The sequence below is a fragment of the Geotrypetes seraphini genome, chromosome 2 (genome assembly GCF_902459505.1).
Source record: "Geotrypetes seraphini chromosome 2, aGeoSer1.1, whole genome shotgun sequence".
NCBI classification, from domain to species: domain Eukaryota; kingdom Metazoa; phylum Chordata; class Amphibia; order Gymnophiona; family Dermophiidae; genus Geotrypetes; species Geotrypetes seraphini.
Genome location: NC_047085.1, coordinates 64,559,043 through 64,578,455, shown reverse-complemented (window position 1 = coordinate 64,578,455; position 19,413 = coordinate 64,559,043). Strand labels below are relative to the sequence as shown.

Genomic DNA, 19,413 nt, shown 5'->3' with positions numbered 1-19,413 from the left:
GTTCCTGACTGATAAGGTTGTAATGAAGAGGGAGCTTGAGGCTCTTGTCCTAATGAAGATGGATGAGATTCACATACCATGGATGGTGAGGTCAGTTTAGGGCCACCAGCATCACTAGGCCCAGATGAGTCATGATCCTGCAGATGACTCGACCAACCATGGGCCAAGGTGAGAAGACGTACAAGAGTTCCCGAGTCTGCCAGGGCTAAACCAATATGTCCAGACCTAAGCTTCAGAAGCACTTGACTTTCAAGTTCTTGGTTGAATCCATCAAGTCTATCTTTTGTTCTGCCCCAACGTCACACAATAAGACAAAACATCCTCTACGAGAGAGACCACTCTTCTAGGTCCAGGGCTCGGCGACTGAGAAAGTCTGCTTGCACATTTTCCACTCTGGCCACATGAGCCACAGAGAGAGCTTGAAAGTGCACTTCCACGTACTAGAATAGCATCCATGCCTTCCGACTCAAGTGAACAATTCTGGTGGCCTCCTGCTGATTCACAAACACCATAGCAGTGGCATAGTCAGAAAGCACCCTTACCGCATGTCCTTCCAAGGTGTTTTGGAGAGCTCTCAATGCCAGTCTAGACAGTTAATTGACCAATGCTTATGTTGGGGAGTCCACCAGCCAAGGATGGAGCAGTCTCCGCAATGAGCTCCCCAGCCAGAAAGACAAGTGTCAGTCATGAGAGTACTCAAATCCATGATTCGAAGGGGCATACCCTTCATTAGGGCGCCTCCCTGAATCCACCAGTGCAGGAGATTCCATTCTGGTTCTGTCCATGGGATTGGCATCTGAAGGGGATGATGCTGAAGGGATCACAAAGACAGGAGGGACTCCTGTAGAGACCACATGTGCTCCCTGGCCAAGGGAACAACCTTTAGGGAGATTGCCATTGACCCTAATACTTGAAGTAATGCCAGGCAGTAGGGTTCAGAAACGCTAAGAGACCCAGTATCTGTTTCTGGAGCTTCTGTCTGCATGGCTTGGGAAGAAAATACGACCTTATACCATGTTAAACTGAACTCCCAGATATTCCAATGTCTGAGATGGCATTAGCTGGCTCTTCATGAAATGACAATCCAGCCCAGGCATTGCAGTAGAGACACCACTGTTTCCACTGCCTGCTCACACTCCAGTTAGAATGAGGCCCTGATCAGCCAGTCATGCAGATGGGGATGAACTTGGACCTTCTTTCTACAATCACATTGGTGAAAATATGGGGGGCTATCACCAGCCAAAGGGAAGGGTTGCAAACTGGAAATATTGCTGGAGAACATGAAATCTCAGAAACTTTAGTGCCCTGGGAATATGAACATAAGCTTCTGACAGGTCCATAGATGCTAGAAATTCCACCGGAGTCACTGCTCCAATTACCGATCGTACTGTTTCCATTTGAAAGCATGGAATTTTCAGAAAGGTATTTACCACCTTGAGATCCAGAATGGGTCTCCAGTCCTGAGTCTTTCTTTGGCATGATGAAGTTTAAGGCGTATCTCCCAGAGCCCAATTTGCTTTCAGCTAGAATGTCCAAGAGTCACTGCAGTGTCACTTGGACCTTTGATGCCTTTTCTGGTCCAGAGGAAGATGAAAGAAGTCTACCTTGTGTCCCTCCCATATGACATCCAGTACCCACTGGTCCAAGGAGATCCGTTCCCATTCTTGGCGAAATGCCAACAACTGGCCTCCAATGCGAGGAGTTGTGGCTGAAGTCCTGGCGTCATTGGGACATTTTGGAAGACAGACTGGTGCAAGAACCCAAAGTCTGCTGGAATTTAAGGTTGCCACAGATTTGTCTGTACACTTGGGAAGATATCAGGGCGATGAGTCTGTGGAATTCTGGTGGAACCTGTGTGAGGGATGAAAATTACTGTGACTTCCCCCAGTGGGACGGTAAGGCCTACCATCCAGGAGAGACTTAGGAGGCAGTCTGCCATGCTAGCCATGAGATCATCCAGCCCCTTGCCGAAAAGCACTTGTTCTTTGAAGGGGAGTCTGCTCAGTGTCACTTTAGAGGCCGAATCTCCATCCCAGTAACAGATCCAAAAAATCCTGCAAGCCATCACTGCACAAGCCGACACTTTACCAAGAACCCTTATGAGGTCATACAAAGCATCCATTACATAGTCCATGAACTCCAGCACCAGCTGGTGGCAGGTATCATCCTCCGCCGATGGTACACGGCGTAATCTCATGTGACAGGCATATTCTGCAAATGAGGCAGCAGCTGTAGTCTTAATGCCTGAAAAAGCCATGTTAAAAAGCTTCTTTAAGACCATGTCCACCATGCAATCCTAGGAACTTTTAAGCATCACTCTTCCTTCATTTGGCAGGGCTGTGCGCTTGGTAACCTGAGCTACTACTGAATCCATCTTTGGTTGTACAAATAGCTGTTGAAATTCCAATGCCATAGGATAAAGCTTAGACATAGCCTTAGTCAATTTGAAAGAACTCTCTGGAGTCTCCCACTGTTCTGTGATCAAAGCAGTGAGATCTGGATGTGCAATCCCTCCCGAGTTCCTCCTTCCAATGCGAAACCTGAAGTTACATCGGAAGGAGGGACTTGGCTGAAGAAAGGACATGGAGCAAGTCTGCGAAGGTGTTTCTTCGGTCGCTGAAGCTTCAAAGGCACTGGTAGGCCTGGGGTAGGAAGTGCAAAGGGGCTAATCCGGTAAAGAAGTCTCAAGTTATTTTCTGTTTTTAAGCCATGATTGCTGGAGCTACTAGACATGTGATCGGGAAGGAGGGGGGTGCTAACTGGCTGACTCAAGCTAGAGTTGAAGGGAAGGGAGACGGGTGCTGGATCAGGTCTAGAAAATGGGGGGGAAGGGAGACAGCTGCTGGGTCTATGTTGTGGGGGGACTGGAGCAGGAGGGAAGGGAGAGGTGTCACACCCACAACTGGATGCTGGAGGAGAAGGGGGCTGGAGGGAATGGAAAAAGGAGGAGAGAAAAGGAAAAATAAAGAGAGAACCTGAACCAATGGGATGAAGGAAGAATGAATGAAATATTGAACACAGCAGAGGGAGGAAAGAAAGATACAGGGTGAGAGACACATTGGTGTAAGGGAGCAAGAGAGGGGAGATGCTGGATTCAGGGAGATATACAAAAAGAGGGGAGATGGTGGGCATAGATGGAAGGGAAGGCTGATGGGAGTGGTATATTGACATAGAGGAGCAAAGCCAGATATGGGAGGTTATATGGACACAGAGGAAAAACGGCTATACATGGGGGAAAATAAGAACACAGAAGGAAGATGCTGGACTTAGGGGGGGGCATAGGGATATAGAGGAATGATACTGAACATAGGAGGAGGGGATCATACAATGTGATAATGTGAGTAGGAAGATGGGCACAGGGGAAATACTAGAAAGCACAGTTACTTACCATAACAGGTGTTATCCAGGGACACCAGGCAGATATTCTCAACATATGGGTAACATCATCCATGGAGCCCCGATGCGGACAGCCTCCTAAGCAGACATGCTTGAAGAACTTTAGAAAGTTTGCGACTGTCACACCGCGCATGCGCAAGTGCCTTCCTGCCCGACGTAGGCCCGCATAACCTCAGTTCAGATAGCTAGCTAAGAAGCTAATCAGGGGAGGTGGGTGGGTTGTGAGAATATCTGCCTGCTGTCCCTGGATAACACCTATTACGGTAAGTAACTGTGCTTTATTCCAGGACAAGCAGGCAGCATATTCTCCAAACTAACCAGAATGGGATGGTGGGAGTGTTGGCAATTCAGGAGAATAAATTTTGTAATATTGCCTGGCCAAAGTGACCATCCTGTCTGGAAAAAGAATCCCAACAATGATGAGAGGGGAAGATATGAACCGAGGACCAAGTGGCAGCTTTGCAGATTTCCTCAATAGGAGTAGATCTAAGGAAAGCTACATATGCTGCCACAGCATTAACTTTATGGGCTGCAATTCAACCCTCTAGATGAAGTCCAGCCTGAGCATAGCAAAAAGAGATGCAAGCAGCCAACCAGTTGGAGATGGTTCTCTTGGAAACTGGATGTCCCAACTTCTTTGGATCAAAGGAGACAAAAAGATGAGGAGAAGATATCTGTGTCTTAGTCCTTTTTCAAGTAGAAAGCCAAAGCATGCTTACAGTACAGATTATGAAGAGCTGTTTCTCCAGGATGGGAATGAGGATTTGGAAAAAACACTGGAAGAACAATGGATTGATTGAGTTGAAATTCAGAAACCACTTTAGGTAAAAATTTAGGATGAGTACGGAAGACCACTTTGTCATGATGGAATACTAAACCTTATAACTCAATGACTCTGCAACCAGACGTGAGAGTAATGAGGAAGACCACTTTCCAAGTGAGATATTTGAGATGAGCCAAAGACATTGGTTCAAATGGAGGCGGTTTGAGAGGAGGTTTGACATTGAAAAGTCCTTTCATAAATCTGGAAACCACAGGATGAGCAGATAGTAATTTCCCTTCTAGTGGCTGATGAAAAGCTGCAATTGCACTGAGATGGACTCAAATGGATGTTGATTTGAGGCCTGATTGAGATAAATTAAACAGGTAATCCCTCAGTGGACCCAAAACTGATGACAAGGAGGTAGATTGAGGATCTTTGTGATGAAGAGCGCACCAAGTAGAAAACCTAGTCCATTTCTGGTTGTAACATTGCCTAGTGGTAGGCTTCCTGGAAGCCTTTAAAATGGCCTTGACAGATTGAGAGAACTATAGATTGGCAGTTAAGTTGAAAGGTTCCAAACTGTCAGGTGCAGAAATTGCAGGTTGGGATGAAGTAGAGAACCCTGACTCTGTCTAAGCAGAGACGGAAAAACTGGTAAAAGTAGTGGCTCCCTGCTGCTGAGTTGAAGTAGAAGGGAGAACCAAGGGTGTCTGGGCCACCAAGGAGCTATCAGAATCATGGTGGCATGTTAGTGTCTGAATTTGATGAGTGTCTTGAGAATGAGAGGAAATGGAGGAAACGCATATAGGAATCTACTTGTCCATTCCAGAAGAAAAGCATCTGCCTCGAGGCGATGAGGAGAGTATATCCTGGAACAAAACTGAGGCAGTTTGTTGTTGTGGGGAGATGCAAAGAGATCGATCTGAGGGGTTCCCCACTGAGAAAAAATGTGATAGAGAGAATTGAGGGTCCATTCATGAGGCTGTAGAAGATGACTCAATTTGTCCGCAAGACAGTTTTTCTCCCCTTGGATGTAGATGGCTTTCAGAAAGATGTTGCGATGAATTGCCCAATTCCAAACCTTCTGAGCCTCCTGGCAAAAGAGAAGAGATCCTGTTCCTCCCTGCTTGTTGACATAGGACATGGCAACTTGATTGTCTGTACGAATGAGGACTACTTGATCGTGAAGAAGATGCTGAAAAGCTTTGAGAAAGTATAGGACTTTCATTAGTCACCAAAACAAATGAGTTCAAATCAAATTAAACTCTAAAATCACATCGCGTTCCTCAGTATGCCACCCGTGATTAACGAATGGTAGCTGTCCTCATAGGAACCTTATCGTGTGTGATTTTATCTTTAAATATATTTTTTGCTTTTTTACTTTTTATTTTTGTCAATAAGTTATAAAGTTTTATAAAATGCTTGTGCCTAATAATTTTAGCAACAATAGCATATAGTAGCAATTACTTAGCTTATATTTTAAAGACTGGGTCTGGTTCATTCCCCACCGACGCGTTTCATTACTTCATCAGGGTCGGGGAAGGAGAACGCAGAGCCATATTATGTATTAGCTGAAGACTAAATCCATAGTTAATGAACCGGAAGGGAACCGGAATATAAGCTAAGTAATTGCTACTATATGCTATTGTTGCTAAAATTATTAGGCACAAGCATTTTATAAAACTTTATAACTTATTGACAAAAATAAAAAGTAAAAAAGCAAAAAATATATTTAAAGATAAAATCACACACGATAAGGTTCCTATGAGGACAGCTACCATTCGTTAATCACGGGTGGCATACTGAGGAACGCGATGTGATTTTAGAGTTTAATTTGATTTGAACTCATTTGTTTTGGTGACTAATGAAAGTCCTATACTTTTTCATATTAATTCTTGTGCACTTTGGGATTTGAAAAGCTTTGAGAGCATTGATGATCGCTCTGAGTTCCAATAGATTTATGTGACACCAACAATCTGTGCTGGACCAATGCCCTTGAGTATGGAGACCTTCGGGATGAGGACCTTCTGATGAGGGGGCATTTGAAACAGCAAACCTCTGGAGAGATTGGAAGAGAGCATCCACTAGTGAAGAGACTGTCTCAACGAAGGAGTCACTGTAATGTGCTGAGAGAGTGGGTCGAAAGCCTGTGCCCACTGAGATGCCAGGGTCCACTGAGGAATTCTGAGGTGAAGTCTGGCAAAAGGAGTCACGTGAACTGTAGAGGCCATTTGACCTACCAGAACCATCATGTGTCTCGCTGAGAGTAAAGTGAGTGATGACACTTGTTGACAAAGCTGAAAGAGAGCATCCTGACATTGTAGAGGAAGAAATGCTCTGAGTAGCACATTGTCCAGTACAGCTCCAATGAACTGTAGAGTCTGAGAGGGCTGTAGCTGGGATTTTGGAAAGTTTATTTCAAACCCCACACCCTGGAGGAACCAAATAGTCCATTGGGTCGCAACAATAACCCCCTGAGATGTTGAATCTTTGATGAGCCTGTCGTCCAGGTATTGGAAAACCTGAAGACCATGGCTGCGCAGAAATGCTGCTACTACAACCAGGCACTTGGTGAAAACTCTGGGAGATGATGCTAGGCCGAAAAATAATGGATTGGCTGGCCCAGAACGTCCTTTCCGACGTCAGAATTGTCATCATCGAAATTTAATATAACCGACGACCAAACTTGTCCATGGTCCTGCCCTCTCGGCAAGGAGGGACGGTGGCATAAACTTTGGAAGGATTGGTTCTTTTTAAAGAAGACTCCACGAGAAGAGATTGATGGGATAAATGGGACTTCTCAAATCCCTTACAATGGACCATCTTATATCGAGATTCCATCTTTGCTGACACAGCAGGAACAGATTATGGAGTATCAAGATTTCTTTTTAAAGTTAGAGAAAGAATGCCATTCATGGGTAATTTGAGAGAATCCCTAGGAGGATGAGACATACCCAGTTCTTCCAAATACTCCTTAGTGTATTTTGAGTCAAATTCCAAAGTGATGTTAAGATGCTTACTCATTTGGCATAGAAATTTTGTAAAGGATACCAGATCTGAAGAGGTATAACCTCGTTGAGGAGAAAGGGGAATAAGAGCCCCTCGAGGTACCTTTCACAGCAGAGAACGAAGGTGAAGCCTCTCTGGAGTATTGATATATGCAATCTGAATCCATAGGCAAAGTTGAAGATGAACGCCCACTTCTGGAATGTGAAGAAAACTTTGCAGAAGAACTTGACTGATGAGAATGGTGAGACTCTGCAACAGATCTCCTCGACAAAGGAGTTGGTAGTCTCGAAGAGTCTCAATGCCTCGATAAATGAGACCTGTCTCGAGAAGATGACCTGGGCCTCGATGAATGCCTAGATAAATGATGTGGGCTCGAACCACGGTCCTGTGACTGAGTCGGATCCAGCCTCAAAGATGAATGTCGAAGAGTCCTCGTCCTGTGCCTCGAAAAGGGCAACGGCTTATGTGAAGAGGTAGGACTGGAAGTCAGAGAACGACGTTGAGACCCTGAAAAGAACTCAGCTCCTTGTGTAGAGGTATCTTGAGGCACTCTTAAGGACTCAACTCCTTGTTTAGTGTGTGTAGAATGATCTTGAGGCACTCTCAAGGACTCAACTCCTTACATAGAGTGTATAGATTGAGCTTGAGACATTCTCAAGGACTCAACTCCTTTTATTACTGCTGAGTGCTCAGGCTGGACTGCAGGAAGCATATTCGAGGCAGGAGTCGATTTGGCAAGCATGTTACCAAACTCCTGATGCAGAATAGTTAAAAAAATATTCTGCAAAGGTGGCATCGAGACCACTGGATCTGGTACAATTGGTATGACTATGGATTCCAAGGAAGACATCGAGAAAGAGTGTTGCCTCAATTCTGAGATACGTTTACTGGGTAGCCTCGGACCCACCGGTTCTCAGGGTAGCATGTCTGGAGGGGTTGGCTTAGCTATCTTACCTGATGGAGACACTGAGGATAACGGTATCTTGGGAGAAGATTTAGCTGATTTCCCCGAAGACGAAGACTTCCCCATCGAGGAAGGTTTGAGTGATATCGAGGTTGAAGGTTTTGGTCCCGTAAAAGACTTTGATGGAGTCGAGGTCGGGGGCGGAATCGGGGTCAAGGCAGATCCATTCCCTTGAATATTTTTTCAACGACATTTAAAGGCTTAATTTTGAAGTGTAGCACAGCAGACTCACGACTCCGGACGATGATCAGGTCCTAAACACTGTGCACACCACTTATGTGAGTCAGTGATGGAGATCGCGCATTGACAACGGCTACACTTCTTGAACCCTGTGACCAGCAGGGACATGGAAAGAAACATTGTTGCGGTGAAATTGAAGCCTGCCGGCTGAGGCCGCGGAGTAAGCCTCGCCGTGACACGATCGGAAAAAACAAACAAAACTTTAAAAAAAAATCAAACATGCAAATAACACAGCGACCCTGTAAAGAAAATACACGAACCGCGGTGAGAAGGCACGAGTTTAGAACTAACTCTCACGCAGAGCCTTGAAACAAGGGCTTCTCGGCTCTGCATAAAACTTAGAACTGAGGAAACGTGTGCCCTACGTCGGGAGGAAAAATACTTGCGCATGCGCAGTGCAGCAGTCGCAAACTTCTGAAGTTCTTCAAGCAAGTCTGCTTGCAAGGCTGTCCGCATCAGGGCTCCATGGATGACGTCACCCATATGTTGAGAATATGCTGCCTGCTTGTCCTGGGATAAAGGGACGTACAGGAGACATGGAAAATGGAGATGCTGAATATGGGGAACAATACATACACAGAGATAGAAGATGAAGCATGAAGAATAAGAAATGTCGAATGATCAATAGACCTTGGCAAGTAAGTTAAGAAAACAGAGCCTGAAACCAATGTGATTTTAATAAAACGATGACAGTGTTCTCCCTAGGGCCTTTTAGCCGGGCGGTCTGCCCGGGTAATTTAGATGACCGCTCGGCTAAATTCTGCTACTGCCGCCGCTGCTCAACATTAAAAAAAACAAAAAAAAAAACGAATTGCAGATTTCACACCTTAGCCCGATGTGAACTTATGCTCTGGGGCTCTAATGTGTGCGTACCGGCTTCCCTTCCCTTCTCTCCGAAACCGGAAGTTATGTCCGGGGGGGGAGGGGGAAGAGAAGGTAAGCCGGCACGCACATGTCAGAGCCCCGAAGCATGCGTTCGCTACAGGCTAAGGTGGGAGACAGGTCAATGAAGCTTACAATTTGCTCTTCTTGCTGTCAGGTATTGCCTACTTTCTGTTTCCGCGAAGGCAGGACCCGGCAGCATTTCTCCCAATAGGTCATCACGATCTTGGGCCGATCAGCCTTCCTCTCCGACGGCAGAATTGACGTCGGGGAAAGGAATACTGGTCGGCCCAAAGCAGGAGAGGAGGGAGAGCTTGGGGCAGCGGCTTTGGGGCCTGTTATCCGATGACAGCGGCATTGGCAGTGGCTTGGGGGAGTGCAAGGAGAAAGAAAGAAAGAGGGCAGGCAAGGAGACAGAAGGAAAAAAAGAGACACAGAAAAAAAGAAAGGGGGCATGAAGAGAAAGAAAGAAAGGGCAGGGAGAGAGGAAGAAAAAGTCGGGGGAGGGAATGAGGTCTGGAGGATAAGAAGCATAGAGGCTGAAAGAAGGGAAGAAAGATTGGATGCCCAGTCAGAAGAAGAAAGTGCAACCAGAGACTCGTGAAATCACCAGACAAGTTAGGAAAAATGATTTTATTTTAAATTTAGTGATCAAAATGTGTCTGAATTTATATCTGCTGTCTATATAGCACAGTTACTTACCCTAACAGGTGTTATCCAGGGACAGCAGGCAGATATTCTCTACATGTGGGTGACGTCACTGACGGAGCCCCCTAGCGGACGTTTTTGCAAGCAGACTTGCTTGAAAACCTTCAGGCTTGCGATTGGCCCGTGCATTCGCGCGTGCCCCTCCCACCCAGCCTAGGGCATGCGTCTCCTCAGCGTGTCCTCAGTTCAGATAGCAAGCAAAAAAGCCAACCACGGGGAGGTGGGTGGGATGCGAGAATATCTGCCTGCTGTCCCTGGATAACACCTGTTATGGTAAGTAACTGTGCTTTATCCCAGGACAAGCAGGCAGCATATTCTCTACATGTGGGTGACTTCCAAGTTAACCAGAAAGGGACGGAGGGAGAGTTGGCAATTTAGGAGAATAGCTGTTGCAAAACTGACTAGCCAAAGTAACCTTCACGCCTGGAGAAAGCATCCAGACAGTAGTGAGAGGTGAACGCATGAACTGAGGACCAAGTGGCAGCCTTACAGATTTCCTCAATGGGAGTAGAGCGGAGGAAAGCAACAGACGCCACCATCCCGGCAGGGAGAAATCAGTCTGAGCATAACAGAAAGAAATACAAGCAGCCAACCAGTTAGAAATGGTCCGCTTAGAGACCGAGCAACCCAAGCGATTAGGATTGAAAGAGAGGAACAGCTGGGGAGCCAAATGGTGAGGAGCGGTGCGCTTCAAGTAGAAGGCCAGAGCATGCTTACAATCAAAAGAATGTAGAGCCACTTCCCCATGGTGAGAATGGGGCTTAGGAAAAAACACAGGAAGAACAATAGATTGGTTGATGTGAAAATCAGAAACAATCTTAGGCAAAACTTAGGATGGGTACGGAAAACCACGTTATGATGGAAGACAGTGAAAGGTGAGTCCGCTACCAATGCTTGAAGCTCACTGACCCAACGGGCAGAAGTGAGAGCAATAAGAAACACAACTTACCAAGTAAGATACTTTAAGTGAGCCCGCGCTAGTGGCTCGAAAGGGGGTTTCATCAATTGAGCAAGGACCATGTTAAGATCCAAAACCACCAGAGGAAGTTTAAGGGGCAGATGAACGTGGAAAAGTCCTTTCATGAAGCGGGAAACCACAGGATGAACAGAGATTGGATTCCATCAATCGGCTGATGAAAAGCAGCAATGGCACTAAGGTGGACTCGAACCGAAGAGGACTTGAGCCCAGCGCCAGACAAGTGCAACAGATAATCCAGGACAGCCGTCAAGGAGGCAGACAGTGGCTCCAGCTGCCTAGTAGCACACCAGGAAGAAAAGTGGGTCCATTTCTAATGGTAACATTGGCGAGTGGAGACCTTTCGGGACGCTTCCAGGACATCCAGCACAGGCTGGGAGAACTGGAACGAGGGCATGTCTCGAGGAACTAAGCTGTTAAGTGCAGAAACTGAAGGTTGGGAGGGAGCAGAGAACCCTGACCCTGCATAAGAAGAGAAGGAAAAACAGGCAGAGGAAGAGGCTCCCTGGAACTGGGGCCACCAAGGAGTAATCAGAATCATAGTGGCACGCGGAGACTTGAGCTTGACGAGAGTCTTCAGAATCAGAGAGAACGCATACAGGAACTCGTTCATCCAATCCAGAAGGAAGGCATCCGCCTCGATCCTGAGAGGGGTGAAGCAACAGTCCGACTCCGAGAAACTGCTACTTTTTCTCTGGCAAAAGTTCACCACAAGGGGTTCTTCTGCACCGAAGACACTGAAAACGAACTATCAGAACAGATCAGAAAGACTTCTGCATGGAACGCTTGCAGAAATTAAAACTGTAGGTGGCTGTTTCTCTCACCAAGTAGAAGGAGCACAAGGTGAGAAAAGTGCTAGATTTCTGCAAGTACTGGATCACAGCTAAGGAGTGGACATCTCACGTACTGAATCCAGATGGAACGTACCGGAACACATCTAAACAGTAGCCTGTGTGAATAGTATGACCCTTAAATGGTTCATTTATAATTCTGATTCTATATTATTTTTTTTTAAACCCTTACTTGGCTGACAGAAGATCTCGAAGATAAGGTTGTAAAACACCACTATCACATAACAATTTCAGTATAAAATGAGCATTTGCCTTCCGATCCTTTGACTCCACTACAGATTGTTCTGATGAAGGGCCTGTAATTAGATAAAACAACACTTATGAGTCAAATCAATAAAATATATATCAAGATGAAGAAATTGATTTAGCTCATGCCTTTTTCAGTTGTAACTCAGGGTGAATTATACCATCAGATACATAGAAAACACTGCAAGTAAACAAGGTATCTGCCTCTAGAATACAACAAATAATTTAACTAAAATAGAAAATTGTTAGTTTAAATAAATTGCTTTATTGCATGCAAAACCAAATTATTTCAAGAAATATAAACAATTATAGGTTGCAATGCATAGCACCTAATCAAAGTCTATTTTTCTTGAAAAAGTATCTTTCTTACATATTGGGATCAAAATTCAAAGGTACTTACATTATGTGGTCAGCAGTGGTCACTGACTGCTGCATGTGTGTGTTCTTCATTACCAGCACTTACTTATATAAGTCTTTACGTGGCCAAAATTACCCATTTTAAATTGGGACAGGCACAAGACAGAGCTAAAAGTTATACAGATTTCTCTCCAGATATAGTAGAGCGTCAATTATCCAAACGCTGATTATCCAGATGTCTAATTATCCAAATTGCTTCGAGGGGTCTCGGTTTATATTTGAGTTCCCCCTTAAGTACTATCACCTTCACTCCTGCTAGTGTTCCTTCTCTGTTTCTGTTGCCAGTGCCATAAGCCCAGCCCCCCCCACCCCCAATGAACAGGGAGACTTTTCCCCACCGTCAGCAGGCACCCTACAAGAAAAAGGTAGCATTCCCCCTCCCTCCCCAAACAGACACAATCAACCCCACTCCCGGACCCAGAGGAAATAACACAGGCCTACCTTGTTTCCTTAGTGGTCTAGCAGTGCGCTGGGGCAAGAGCAATTCCCACTTGCTCCTGCCCATGCTTTTTCGGTGACGAAAATAGCTACCAAGATAGCCTCATGAGACTGCTACTGGAAGTTTCGGCAGCTATTTTTGTTGCCAAAAGAGCATGGGTAGGAGCGAGTGGAAATTGTTCCTGCCCCAGCATGCTGCTAGACCACCAGGGAAACAAGGTAGGCCAGGGGTCTTTCCTCTGGGTCCGAGAGGGGAATTGGTGGTGTATGTTTGAGAAAGGAGGGGGAATTATGCCTTTTCTTGTCAGGGAGGGTGTGCTGATGGTATTTTTTTAACAATTATTATTTAAAACCAAAAAAGTCTGAACCCAATTTATAATATAGAGGACAAATTTATTATGATGCTTATGAATACTGAAGGAAAAATCAGCTATGCCCAAATTTAAATTTTAAGTTATGCCAGTATTTTCAGTGTTCCTTCTTGAATAAATACCTTCACTAAAAATATTGCCCTCAGTAATTATAGTCACTATAATGAACTTTTCCTCTTTATTATAGATAGGATTTTAACCTGAATTCTAGAGTGCTGAAATTTTAAGAGGAAAATAATTTTATTATTTGATAGTACGTAATATTTAAATAAAATCATCATAGCAAATTTATTTTGAGCAGCCAAAACAAATGGGAGGTTCTCACCTGGTATGGTTGAGGTGCTGGGTCCCTGGCCAGTGCCAGTCACAGCTGTGGTAAGAGATCCCACAGCAGGGGCCAGGATGAAATCAATGTCACCATCTTGCAGTAAACAGAACAGTGGGATATAAATTAGTATTTAAGTATGTTTCCAAATCATCATCTATTCACACTAAGGGTCTCTTCTATCAAACTGCGTAAGTAGTTTTTAGCACAGAGTCACGCTTCTCCCAACGCTCACAGGAACTCTATGAGTGTCGGCAGCAGCACGGGCCATTCAGCGAGGTTCTTTGCGCTAAAAACTGCTAGCGCAGTTTGATAGAAGAGGCCCTAAGTTTCACATTTATTAGGTTTTCATAAACCGCTTATCTAAAAAAAATAATAATAATAATCTAGGTGATGTACAATAAAATGATTAAAAAGCAGTTGGCAATACAAAAATACAGGGGTACCTCGGTTTACGAGTGCACCGGTTTGCAAGTGTTTTGCAAGACGAGCAAAACATTCGTAAAATTTGGTGCCTCGGAAACCGAGTGTGCCTCGATTTACGAGCCCCCCCCCCCCTCGCGATCCGGCACCCACCCACCCACATTCCCTACCCCCATTTGGCACCGGCACCGACACCAACGCACAGGACATACTGGTGCCCGAAGATCTGCCTTCTTCTTTGTGCTGGGCCTTGAGCATCTGCGCATGCTCAAGGCCTTCGGGTTCCCATTCTCTCCGAGATTCTCGGGGGCTGGGGGTGGGCGTTAGCGAATCAAACGAGTTTCCCTTAGTTCCTATGGGGAAACTTGCTTTGATATACGAGTATTTTGGTTTACGAGCATGCTTCTGGAACGAATTATGCTCGTAAACCAAGGTTCCACTGTATTATATATATTGTAAGACTTTATACAGAAACAAATGGGGAGGAGGGGGAAAGGAAGAGTACGGTAGGAGGGGACAAATTAAAAAAAGATATACTGCAAATCAAAGTTCTGCTGAGTCCTAATAGCTGTAAATGTCTTAAAAAAAAATGTTTTTAGTTCCTATTTAAACTTTGGAAAAGAATCTTGCTGTCTCAGGTTAACAGGCAGAGCATTCCATAGAATTGGAGCAACAACAGAAAAGATGGTGGAGACCTTTCATTTTGTTAGCAAGGAATTTGCATAATCTTTGCAGGTTAGCTGTGACTGAGAAGGCTACAGCTGTTGTGAGGTTTGCGGCACATGGTTCACTATTTTAAATAGTTGCCTGGTTGAATTTGTAGCTTGTTCAGTGTGTTGAGAGAAATATTGATTTTCGACTGGTGTTAAACCTGTTGTTACATTGCCATTAAAAGATTAGGTTCCTACCTTTGCTAATCTTCTTTCTTGTAAATCCTCCCTTTATTCCAGAACCTGTGGGATTTTATGCATCCTTAGCCGCTAGGCACTGTAGAAAACTTCAGATGATTGAAGACTTCCCCTGCTAGCATACCCTGAAGCATACCCCTTGGACACCAGTCAGTCTTCAAGCAGCCAGGAACATCTACAGAAGATAATAAACAAGAGAGAGAGGGAAACGGGGAACTCCCTGCCAAACAAATCAATTCTGTTCATACTAACATATGCAAAACAGAAATAATGAGAGCTAGAAAACAGGTTATGAAACATTATAACCTGAATGACAAAAACAGTGCTATAGGAAGACCCAGCCTGCACTGTCATAAGGGTGCTCTAAACCAGGGATCCCCACAAATTTAGTGCTAGATCTAATCATATGGCACTCTTATAAAGGCTGGTCCGACACTTAAATCCAGCTTACCAATATTTCAAGGCAGTCGATCAGTGAATCAGACATACACAGGTGGGTTCCTGGAATAAAGGAAGGATTTACAAGAAAGAAGATTAGCAAAGGTAGGAAACAAATCTTTCGTTCTTGTACAATCCCCCTTTATTCTGGGACCAATGGGACATAACAGAGAGTCCAGAAAACATCAGGGTGGGACTGATAAGCTCGCTGCCAACACCAAGGCACCAAAAGCGGCATCCTGCTTGGCAGTCAAATCAATCCTGTAAAACTTGGTGAAGGTGTGCAAAGAGGACCACGTAGCAGTCCTGCAAATCTCATCCGGAAACATTACTGAAGACTTGGCCCAGGAGGAGGAAACCCCTCTGGTAGAATGAGCCCGCACTCTGAGGCGGGGGCTTCTTTCCTGCTGCTACATAAGCTGCGGAAATGGCCGCTCAAATCTATCTCAAAATGGTAGCCTTAGAGGCAGGCTTGCCCTTACGGGCAGGTCCACCAGCACAAACAAGTGGTCCGAGACACAAAACTCACAGCAATATCACAGCAAAAGCTTGATCACATCCAGGGACTGCAACACCCAGTCCTGTGCCTTTGAACCAGAAGGAACAAACACCTGAAGTCGAACTTCCTGATTGACATGACAAACAGAAACCACTTTCAAAAGGAAGGAACCGTACGCAAGAGCACTGCGGTATCTGTAATAAGCAAGAAAGGATCCTGACAAGAAAGAGCATGGAGCTCCGAAATTCTCCAAGCCAATATAACAGCCACAAGGAAAACCATTTTGATAGTGAGATCCTTAGATGCCTGCTCCAGAGGCCCATAAGGCGGGCAAGCCAGATTCAGATTTCAAGTCAGACAAGGGAGGCGCAAAGGAGGCCTCAGATGAACCCTGCCCCATAGAAAATGGATTATGTCCTCATGAACCGCAAAAGATCCCCTCAAACCAACAGGTCTCAGGGAAGCCACTGCAAGGCCCTTTTTCAGGCCATCCTGCAGAAACTCCAGCACCCGAGGAACTGAGGGAGAAGAGGGATCCTCCTGAGGTCTGGTGCACCCAGCCTGGTAGCACCGCCAAGCTTTCATGTAGGCCACCACCGTGGACTTCCGTTAGCTGGGAAGCAGCATAGCTATCACCACAGAATAGCCCCAGGCTGTGCGCTCAAGAGCCATGCCATAAGACCAATGTGGTCCCTGCAGAGTGATTGGCCTCTATGTGAGGAGCAGAGGATGACAGGGCAAATGCAGCCCCCGACCCCACCAGGTCTGAATACCACGGTCGCTTTGGCCAATCGGGAGTCACCAAGATCACCGGCCCCGGATGCTCTGCTATGTGACACCACAGATGCCCTACCATGGGGAAGGGAGGGAAGGCGCAAAGATGACACTCCTGCAGCCAGGGCTGCACCAGAGTGCCCAGGCCATTGCTGTCAGACTCTTGATGATGACTGAAAAATCTATCGGCCTTCTGGTTTGCCACGGTTACCATGAGGTCGAACACTCTCTGGGAGCACTATCTACTCGAACACTCTCCGGGAGACCACTCTCATGGGTCCAGTGCCTGGCGACTGAGAAAGTCTGCCTGAACATTGTCTATGCCTGCCACGTGAGCTGTGGACAGCACAACCAGGTGTATTTCCACTCAGCAAAGAGCAACTGGCTTCCACACTCAAGAAGGGACTCCTCGTGCCCCCCTGCCAGTTGATGTAAACCATCGCCGTGCACTGTCTAAGAACACTCAGATAGCTCAATGATGGAGACGGGTCTGGAGATGCAAGAGGGCCAGACGAATTGCCCTCAGTTCCAGGTGATTGATTGACCACCAGCCCTGCACCAGAAGAGACATACAGACTGCTCCTCAGCCATAGGGACTCGTGTCTGCTGACAAGAGTCACCCAATCTGAAATCCAGAGTAGAAGGCCCCTGGCTAGTGATGGGGGATGCAACCACCACGCCATGCTGCTGTGCACCACCGCTGTCCAAGGCAGGAGGGCAAGCAATGTGTCCACTGCAGATTCCTTCAGGACAACAGAGCCTCCTGCAGGGAACGTATTCTGGCTTTGGCCCAAGGAACTAAATCTATTGTTGCCACCTTGAGTCCTAAGGCCTGGAGATACTGCCAGGCCATCGGGGACTGAGTGGCCAAAAGTTCTCTGATGACTTTCTGAATCTTCTCTTGACGGGCTATGTGAAGGAACATTTTGTTCTGTCCCATGTGAAAGCAGACCCCCAGATACTACAAATCCTGGGTGGGCTCCAAGTGACTCTTCCGAAGGTTGATCACCCAGCCCAGACGCTGCAGCAAGTGAACCACCTGCTGAACTGCCTGGAACCCTTCGGCCAAATGGAGCTCTGACCAGCCAAATTCAGATGGAGCAGGACACCCAGATAGAGGAGATGCGCTGCCACTACCACCCTCACCTTGGTGAAGGTCCTGGGCGCCATCGCCAATCTGAAGGGAAGAGCTGCAAACTGACTGTGCTGATACAGGACATGAAACCACAAAAACTTCTTGTGCGTTGGAAACATGGGGATATGAAGATTCGCCTCCATGAGATCCAGGGAGGTCAGAAAACTCCCCTGGCGCCAATGAAGGAATGATGGACTGCACCGTCTCCATGCAGAAGTGGGGCACCTCTAGTGCTGCATTGACTGCTTTGATATCCAGGATTGGTCTCTAATCTTCAGAGCCTTTCTTTGGAATGATGCAGTAGAACGAGTATCTCCCAGAGCCCAAGTCGCCCTCTGGCACAGGCTTGATGGCCACAAGATCCAACAGTCTAAGGACCGTGGCCTGCATCCAAAGCGCCTTATCGGGGAGGCCTGCAGGAGAATCTAGAAAGTATTTGGAGGACGGAGAAAACTAGTAAAAGAAAACACGAGCAGAAGAGATAAGCTCCTACAGGCTTGGCATGTAGAAAGCAAGACTGGAATCTAAGGGGCATGCTCCAGGATATCCTAACAGAGGGAGGAGTTAAGACTTCAATCATCTGAAGTTTTAGCCTGGCAGCTAAGGATACATAAAACCCCACTGGTCCAGGAGTAAAGGGGGATTGTACAAGAACACAATTATAAACATTTCTCTAAACAGTCCCCTCCCGTTTCTTTTTCTCCACTTCAAACCCAAAGCCCAAATGCAGAAAATACTTGGTGGATATTTTCAGACTGATGCTTCCTGGTTAGTGGCACTGTTCCTTTCTATCTGTAATCTCAGTTTGCCTCCCTTATTCATCACCTGATATACTGCTGCTGATGGTTCAGCTGTGTTGGGATATTTGAAAACCTTGGCTCCTTAAGAGACTTTTCATGCAATCAGAACAGTGGTGACTTTTGAGGTTGTTCCTTGAATGGCAAAAGCTACGCCAAACTGGAAAGGACTCTGGTATTGTAACTGCACTATTATCAAAATATAAGTGAACTCTTCCATCTCTGCCACAGTAATGTAACTAGTGCAAGATCCAAAAATAGTTCCTATTTGTTACCTTCCTACTGTGGGGTATCTAGCCTCCTAGACTGTGCAAGAACTTTGTCTTTTTTTAAAATTTGTTTATAATCTTTTTACAAGTTGAGAATACATTACTTGAAAAGAAATATAATGATCTACTAAAGAAAATAATCAACATAGTACAACACACAAAATAACAATGAGTAAAGCCCACATTAGAGAGAAGAGATCAATCACATCCAAGAGAAGTTGGATTAAAGAAATTCTAAATTAAATCAAATTACAGAGCACTTTTGGATTCAATTATGTGGCCTGATTCGCAATTTCGACGGAAGTCTCTGGAGTTCTCATAGTTGCTTTACCTTCAAGAAAAAATTGTAACTGATCGGGTTCATAAAAGATATATCTATTGGCTTGATATGCAATGCAACATTTACAGGGGAAACGTAACTAGATGGTCGCTCCTAAATTTAGGACAGACTGACAATAAGCCAGAAATTTCTAATTCCTGACTTGTGTCCATTTTGATACATCAGGAAAAACTGAAATTTTTGAATCCAAGAAATTCAACATTATCAGTCTTATAGAATAGGCGAAGAATTGCTTCTTTATCTT

The 19,413-nt window shown here is 45.5% G+C and overlaps 1 protein-coding gene across 8 annotated transcripts in view; it reads right to left on the bottom strand.

Moving 5' to 3' along the window:
• Positions 1 to 19,413, bottom strand: part of UBR5 (ubiquitin protein ligase E3 component n-recognin 5) — a 1,080,924-nt gene that overhangs the window by 486,687 nt on the left and 574,824 nt on the right. For all 8 annotated transcript variants that reach the window (XM_033933084.1, XM_033933089.1, XM_033933086.1 and 5 more), the window contains 2 exons: positions 13,587 to 13,682; positions 11,962 to 12,085 (listed from right to left, as the gene is read on the bottom strand). In XM_033933084.1, the coding sequence (XP_033788975.1) occupies positions 11,962 to 12,085; positions 13,587 to 13,682 (220 nt within the window). The remainder of the gene's footprint in view (positions 1 to 11,961; positions 12,086 to 13,586; positions 13,683 to 19,413) is intronic.